Below are 8,867 nucleotides of genomic sequence, written 5' to 3' on the forward strand. Positions count from 1 at the left end.
ACCCGAGTTAGGATTAAGAACCCACAAATTTTCAATGTAAAAATGATAAAACATAGTATTTTTACCGGGTCTGGTTCATGTAGTTCTTATCGAAGTCGCGAGTATGGCTTCTCTTATAATGAATCCGATTAAACCCTAGTTTGAACCCGATATCATACCCAAAAATTGAGACTAAGCCTGGTTCTAACTGAGTCTGAACCAAACCCGACCCATTGACACCCCTAATACCGAAACTGACAACATGCCATATCCTTTTACTCTATTATCCAGTTTTAGTGTTTCCTTCTTTGATATTCTGATTGAAAAAAAAAAAGCCAGAGCGTCATCCACGTGGTGTGGGCTCACATGGCACCGGAAAGCTAAAACCAGTGGGCCCCAATGAACCAATGGAGACGAAGAGGAATCACGGAAAGGATGAATAAAGAAACACAGTGGCCCGCCTCATCCCTTGGGGGTGGGGTGGGGTGGAGCTTTCGTTGCTTATCGATATCGCCAAAGGGAGATCAAAATAAAAGTAATTCGGAGGGCCAAACCAGAAAGGCCCCACTTCTCTCCCCTTCGCTTTCGTCTCGTCTTGTATCGTCTCTTGCGACGCCCAAAGTAAACCGTCTATAAATGATGTCCCCAGTAACCCCCATTTCTCCCACACCCGATCAATTTTCTCTTTCTTTTGTGTTGTTTGGTCGAACCAATTCAATCCCATTTCGTGCTTGTTGAGTGAGGATGGATTGCTCTTGAGAGTCTGCAAATTTGATTGTTTTTTCTTTTTGTTTGGTGGGACTGAATCAATTCCTGTACGCAGTGATGGAGCCTCAGTACCCGGCAGCTATCATTCCTGATCTGCCGGACGACGTTGCGATGGAGTGCCTGATTAGGGTGCCTCACGCAAGCCTCGCGGCGATGGGAGGGGTGAACAGGCGGTGGAGGGAGATGATCGCCGGCGCCGATTTCTACGGGGAGAGGAAGCTCAGGGGCACCGCCGACGGATTCGCATGCTTGGTTCAGCTCCCGACACCGCCGGAAAACGGAGGAGACGGCGCGTCGGCTGGCCGGAAGAGCGGCAATAGGGGGCCGCCCGTTTACGGGCTGACGCTGTTCGATCCGAAGAGGCGGAGCTGGGAGAGGATGCGGTCTCCGGAGGGAGGACTCCCGCTCTTCTGCCAGTGCGTGTCAGTGGATGGCAAGCTTGTGGTTCTCGGAGGGTGGGATTGCGTCACATGGGAGGTGACGCGACGCGTATCCGTTTACGACTTCAGGACTAGGAGGTGGATTAACGGGAAGGACATGCCTGGCCCTGCTCGGTCCTTCTTCGCAGCGGCGGCGGCCGGCAGTGGTGGTGGTGGAGGAGGGAGGGGATTGGTGTTCGTGGCGGGGGGGCACGACGAGAGCAAGAATGCGTTGAGGACGGGGGCGGTGTACGACGTGGGGAGGGACGAGTGGGAGGAGATCGGGGAGGCGATGGGGGAGGAGAGGGACGAGTGCGAGGGGTTGATGGTGGGGAAGGAGTTCTGGGTGGTGAGCGGGTACGGGACGGAGGGGCAGGGCAGGTTTGGGGAGAGCGCGGAGGTCCTGGACACGGAGACCGGCAGGTGGAGGCGGGTGGAGGGGGCTTGGGCGGCGGGGAGGTGCCCGAGATCGTCGTGCCTCGGCGTCGGGAAGGACGGGGGGAAGGTGGTGTGTCTCGACGGTGAGGTGGCAGCGGCGAAGGTGGGGAGGTGCGTGGTGGCGCTGGGAGGAGGCGCCGGTGGTGGCGGGGCGCTTGTGACCGGATCCTCCCACGAGGGTGGGGCGGTGGGGTGCTACTTGGTGGACGCTGGGAAGCAGGGGGCGAGTTGGACGAAGGTGGAGATGCCGGCTGAGTTTTCAGGGTTCGTGCAATCGGGCTGCTTTGTGGAGATCTAAAGACGAGTTTTTTAGTCCGAATTTCCAATTTTTTATCTCTTAGAGAAGTTTGGATGTGTAGTTTTTACTTTGCTCTGCTGAATTGTAGGGTTAAAATGATACATACCAGTCTCAAAATCCTTCCCTCCATTCCAGTTTTATGTCCTCCATCCAAGATCTAAACGGGGTGAGGCAAGCCAGGGATCGGGGACGCGGAGGGGTTTGAGAAAGCATAATTTCATTCTTACCTCCATCCTTGCACGGGTTTTGATTTTAACCTTGGTCTCCTATCTAAACGGAGCTAGGCAGGGCAAAGCCCCATTTCTCTCCACTGCCATCCCTAGTACCAAGGGGTTTGGTTTATTTGGATGGGTCTAAACCAAGGTTGTTAAATGCAATGAGGCGAAGCGAGGCGTTAGCGTCCCCTTTGCCTCTAAGGGGTACACCTCAGGTACTGAGGCATATGCCTCTCACAACATGAGACTCTCAAGTATCCGTGGTATTATCTAAAATATCATAAAAATATGTGGCATCACACTCAACCCCTCCACTAGTGAAACATTATTATGGTGAACATGGCTTCTTCTAACCCAGAAATCCCAGATTTGGGTTAGAAACTTTTTATATTTACTTTAAGCCCATCACAGCAACGCCTCAGTACCTTGAGCGTGTGCCTCACCTGTGAGGCGTACGCTTCAGGTACTGAGGCATACGCCTCTCACAACACTGGTCTAAGCCTTAGGCAGGTTGTCAAGGTTAAAATCTCATGACTCCCCTGCACAAGCCTAGGCAAAGCGTGCTGACTTCCCGGAGGGTGAGGGTAAGCCCTTGGTGTTTTAAGCAACAGTAGATACACTTTATGATTCTAGGACGGTTTTTCAAAGTAAAAATAGAAAAGCTTGGTACAAACTCCAAAGTGTTCTTGAAGCACAAAAAAACTCAGCATCTTGTAGGTTAGGAAAATCTTTTCCCTCACAATCTGTGTTTGCGGTGATCTTTTCATGGATACCTGCTCTTCCATGTGCCTATTCTCCCTAACCGTGAGATCCTCCAACTCGTACAGATCATCCTTTAACTAAATAGAGGACTGAACCATTATAATAAATTGTATTTAAAAGAGAGAGAGAGAGAGAGAGAGAGAGAGAGAGAGAGAGAGAGAGAGAGAGAGACTAAACCAACGTTGTCAGTATCAGTGCCAAACGGCCTCAATAGGCCATTTCATATTAGTGATTCGGCTTATTTTGTTATAAATTTTAAATTTTGGATTAAAATAGTTTTAATGTTTTTAATGCTATTTTTACATGTTTGTTGACATGCATGAGATTTGGTGATTCTGGTTGGATAAGATTCTAACAACATTGATCAAAACACTTGAATTCTTTTAGAATGTTTTTAAATCATATAACCTCAACAAGTAGGGCTGGTAAACGAGCTAAATGAACAAGGTATGAATTGCTATTGCATGGATATAAGGATAAAAACATTTACTTAAATCGATCTTTCTAATCGGTCTAAATGTACCCTATGTATATGTAATGTCTCCAAAATTTAAATCGAACAAATAACATTTTTTTAAGAAAGTACGAGGTAACATTACGATTATGTCATGTTGTTGCATGTCTGTGCTGGCTAGATAACTAGATGTTACAATTGGGTAAATCACAAGTTATTTGAATGACTTGTGAATGTAATACTCTAGTGTTTTGACCTGTTACATGCATGTTATGTACATTTGACACTCTGAATAAGCATATTACTAATATGTGTTTTGCTCATGTTGTAGTCTGACCCTCTATAATTTATCATTATAATGGTAATGAATAAAAATCATGAAGCGATTGTATGCTTGCTGCAGAAGAGTCATGAACTACAATTTTAGGATTCTAGGATTTATTGCTTTGAAATATTGTTTAAATTTTTAAGTTATGATAATTAAACTTGTTGGTATTTCATTTAATGCAAATGTTTTGATGATTTTTTAGAATGGGTTTTACTAAGATCGAATATCTGTAACTTACCCAAAAATTTGAACTGCAAATACTTTATTATCGTAATCATTGTTTGGTATAACTTAATTGTGAGGTCTCAATTTCACATTATCAAGATAGGTATCTCAAAATATAATAAGAAAGTTGTTCTATTTACTTTTTTTTGCTGGTACAAAATAAATTATCATAGCAAACCAAGACCACACGGGGATTTGTTATGCTATAGTCATTTTAATTTATGAAAATATTGTAGAACAAAAATAAATATATATCTATGGATAGAACCCTAAACGGTAAAATTGGTAGCAATTATTAAATGAAATACAAGAAAACATATAAAGAATATTCTCAACAACATCCAAACACAAATATGCATGTGGCTATTAAATGCTCATATCTAAAAAAAACAAAAAAAAATATAATTAAATGAAATATTATGCACATATATTTTATTTTTATGAAACTCACCTTTCGACTTAACCAAAGAAGTCAATGTGAAGCATACCACAACCTTGTCGAAATATAGCAAATTTTTTTTTTATGAAAATCATCTAAAAGGGAGAAGAAAAATGTTTAGGGTTATAGAGAGAAAACGGTTAGAGTTCTTTAAAAAAATGAACAAAAATGACTTTATATGAGATTTAGCAAGAATATAAATATACAAAAATTCACATGTCAAAAATTTACGCAAAACGCCATATATTTGAGGATCTCCTTGAGAATCAGTTACTAAAGAAGGTTTTCAGGGTATCTCACAAATTTCATACTATATAAATTTACTAAGATATTTGAGAAGTTATGAGGTTTCAGTAATAGAAGGTTCACATTGTATCTCGTGAATTTCATATTATATATGAATTTAGTTTGATATTTGCGATGTTACAGTATTTCAGTAACAGAAGGTTTGCATGATATCTTGTGAATTTTGTACTATATATGTGAATTTAATGGAATATTTATAAAGTTACAATAGGTTTCATTTACAGGAAGTTCACATATTTTGTTATGCAAACTACATACTATATATGCGAATTTATTAGAATATTTGTAAAGTTTCGACAAGTTTAAACTACAGAAAGTTCATAAATTTGGTTACACAAACTTCGTACTATATATATATATATATATATATATATATATATATATATATATATGAATCTAGTAGAATATTTGTGAAGTTTTATCAGGTTTCGGTTACAGAAAGTTCACAATTTTTAACAAGTTTCAGTTACAAAAGTTTGTAGATTTGGTTATGCAGATTTTGTGAGGTACGTAAAAAAAACTTGTGAATGTACCTTTTAGTATGATTTTGTGATACTCAAAGAGAATATCAATATATCAAAAGAACTTCAGGAGGTTCCCTCGTGTGAAGGGTAAAATAGTCCTAAAGAAGTCAGACATTTGCACATTTGGACATGAGGTGGATTCAAAAATTATGGGGCATTTTAGAAAACATGTCATTTTTGTCATACAGTACGATTATTTTCCACTAATTCAAATATTTTTAATCGATCTTTTTTGAATTTTCAATTTTGAATTTCTAAGAACATCTTAAACATCACAAAAAATAAAAGTAAAATAAAAAAATTTATAAAAATACAAAAAAAAAATATAACTGTAAGGTCAAAAAAAATCTAAAATATGCATTTAATGCTTAAACAATCAAGTAGCCAATAAATCGATTCACTCAATCTTCGATAAAACATATGGAGTCCATTCCTATTGGATGACAATAAATTATCTTACATGTCATATAATATAGTATAAAACAAATAATTGAAGTACTTGACTTACAAGAGATAAGTTCCGACATAAAAACATCTAAAAATAGTGGTGAGCCATGTTGCTTGCACAAAGGACAACCTTTGTAGACATGCTATTGTTTTTTTGCAATGAATCCATATTTCTCTTGGAGTAAATACATCAGATAATTGAATCACATAAATTTAGAATTATTTTATTACAGTAAAGTAGTGAAAATTTATGGTTATTAGACGATAATTGGTTTGTCTTCATCAAATGATTCAAATAGGTGTGAAGCATCCTGATGGATTCTTCGAATAAACCACATAGTGCTTCCTTATTTGTTTACATCCATGTCATATTTGTTTGTAAGTAATTTCCATACCTTCCTCGTAATTGATGTCATTCATGATTTATCTTGGAGTTATCTTCAAGTTATCGTGCATGTGTTTGTCAATAACATTTGAAATTCACTTATTTTTATACTACAAAGTTGTTTAATGATCTACCACATATATGCATGTTTTCACACTTCTTCTCTTGAAAGAATGTTATTTCGTGCACCTTTATGTAATTGATCTTTCAAGCAAAATTAAGTATAGTTTGCAGGTTCTTTCTTGTGCATACGATGGTGATTATTGTTGCACCTCTTCATAAATTTTGATCATTTGTTGTCTCACGGGAAAGACAGAGTGGCTGGGCTTGAAGCCTGGCCCAAAGAAGAGGACCATCAAAACGGTAAACTCTGAAGCCAAGTCCATCCTTGGTGAAGCAAGAGATGTGGTCATTCAAGTGGGGAGTTGGGTCGATAAAGCCAACTTCTCTGTGGTGCCCCTAGACGATTTCAAGGTGATTTTGGGTATGGAGTTTTTGCAAAGCCAGAATATTCTGATGCTTCCAAAGTTTAACACGTTGACGATCATGGGGTCAGACTTGTCCCACACAGTGCAGTGCCTTACGCAGAAAGGTAAGTCTTCAGTGTTATCGACAATGCAACTGAAGAAGGGTGTCAAGCATGAGGAACAAACATTCTTAGTTGCAGTGCGCACAGAAGAAGAGAAAGTATAAGCAGCAGTGCCGCTGACCCTAACCTCACTATTGGAAGAGTTTCGGGGGGTGATGCCGCCGGAATTGCCGAAACGTCTTCCGCCAAGACGTGAGGTCGACCACAAGATTGAGTTGACCCTGTGAGCAAAGCCTCTCGCAATGGTTCCATACCGTATGGAGCTAGTTGAGCTGAAGGAGCTGTGCAGACAGCTAGATGAGATGTTAGACGCAGGTATTGTTCGTCCATCAAAAGCCCCATTTGGCACACTAGTCCTTTTTCAGATGAAACATGATGACTCTAAACAGTTATGTGTGGATTACCATGCTTTGAACAAGGTCACGGTAAAGAACAAATACCCATTGCCCCTGATAACAGACTTGTTTGATCAGTTGGGCAATGCTCAAGCCTTTTCAAAGCTAGACTTGAGATCGGGTTATTGACAGGTGAGGATTGCTAATGGCGATGAATCGAAGATAACTTGTCACCCGCTATGGTGTTTACGAGTTCTTGATAATGTCATTCAGGTTGACGAATGCTTCAGCTACGCTCACGACCCTAATGAATCAGATCTTCTACCTGTACTTAGATTAGTTCGTGGTAGTCTACTTGGATGACATCGTGGTCTACAACAACAACATGGAGAAACATGTCGGGCACTTACGAACAGTGTTTCAGGCGCTGCAAGAGAATGACCTCTATGTTAAGCGAGAGAAGTGTCTTTTCGGGCATGAGAAAATCAGCTTTCTTGGCCACTATGTGGGGCATGGTGTGCTATGCATGGATGAGCAAAAGATAAGAGTCATCTAAGAATGGGTTCTGTCTGGCAAAGTGTCAGAGTTACGGTCATTTCTTGGTTTGGCAAACTACTATCGGTGTTTCATCGAAGGCTATTCCCTCATTATTGCGCCCCTCACCGATTTGCTAAAGAAGAATCAGGTACGGCTCTAGACAGGAGCATGCTAAGATGCTTTCGACGGCTTGAAGAAAGCCTTAGTGAGGGAGTCAGTGTTGCGACTGCCTGATCATTTGAGACCCTTCGAATTCCGCACGGATGCCTCAGACTTTGCCATTGACGGAGTTATTATGCAAGATGGTCATCCGATTACATATGAGAGTCATAAGCTAAAGGATGCAGAGAAGCGTTACATGGTGCATGAACGTGAGATGACAACCATCGTGTATTGCCTCAAAACTTGGCGGCACTATCTTTTGAGTTTCGAGTTTATCGTCAAGACGAACATTGTGGCCACGAGCTATTTTCAGACACAAAAGAAGTTGATGCCTAAACAAGCTCGATGGCAGATGTTTTTGGCTGAGTTCGACTTTGCTCTAGAGTACAAGGTTGGAAAAATCAATGTTGTGGCAAATGCCTTGAGCTGCAAGGCTGAATTGGCAGCTGCATGTACGGAGGTTTCTGAAGTGCATTTAGAGGGTGCATTGTTGAACCGAATCCGTGAAGGGATGCAGCAAGATCCGACAGCACAACACCTTTTTTTTTTGTCACAAGTAGGGAAGACTCAGCGATTTTGGATACAGGATGACCTTCTCGTGACAAATGGGAGACACATCTTCGTGTCGCGGTGGGGAAGCCTCCATCGAGAATTGCTTAAGGAGTGCCATGATACACTATAGGCCGGCCATCCTGGTCAGGAGCAGGCCTTAGAACTCCTTAAGCGTGGCTACTATTGGCCGCAGATGAGGGACGACATGGAGGGGTATATGCGAACATGCCTGATCTGTCAACAAGATAAGAGAACAAATAAGAAGGCTGCGGGTCTCCTTGAGCCTCTACCAATTCTATAACGTTCTTGGGATAGCATCTCCATGGACTTTATTATTAGTTTGTCAAAGGTAGAGGGCCTCAGTTCCATCCTAGTTGTGGTGGATTATTTTTCAAAGTGTGCCACCTTCATCCCAAATTCGAAGGAGTGCCCTGCAGAGTTGTTCATAAAACATGTGGTGAAGCATTGAGACATACCAAAGAGCATTGTGAGCGATCGTGATACTCGCTTCACACGCAAGTTTTAACGTGAAGTATTTCGGCTGCTTGGCTCTGATTTGTTGTTTTCAACAAGCTTCTATCCGCAAACAGATAGGCAGACATAGTGCATCAGCAGGCTACTTGAGCAGTACCTTAGGCACTTTGTTAGTGCCAATCAGAAAAATTAGGTGAAACTCCTTGATGTGGCACAATTTTGTTATAATCT

General features: G+C 41.3%; 1 protein-coding gene across 1 annotated transcript; it reads left to right on the forward strand.

Annotated features, from left to right (window-relative positions):
* The first annotated feature begins 651 nt into the window (after positions 1 to 651).
* LOC149830457 (F-box/kelch-repeat protein At2g44130-like) lies at positions 652 to 2,019 on the forward strand. Its single transcript, XM_090015823.1, has one exon. It carries the CDS (start codon positions 805 to 807, stop codon positions 1,900 to 1,902), a length of 1,098 nt encoding a protein of 365 aa, XP_089871949.1. The 5' UTR covers positions 652 to 804; the 3' UTR covers positions 1,903 to 2,019.
* The last annotated feature ends 6,848 nt before the right edge of the window (positions 2,020 to 8,867 follow it).

The sequence above is a fragment of the Nuphar pumila genome, chromosome 8 (genome assembly GCF_984573655.1).
Source record: "Nuphar pumila chromosome 8, dmNupPumi1.hap1.1, whole genome shotgun sequence".
In the NCBI taxonomy this organism is placed as follows: domain Eukaryota; kingdom Viridiplantae; phylum Streptophyta; class Magnoliopsida; order Nymphaeales; family Nymphaeaceae; genus Nuphar; species Nuphar pumila.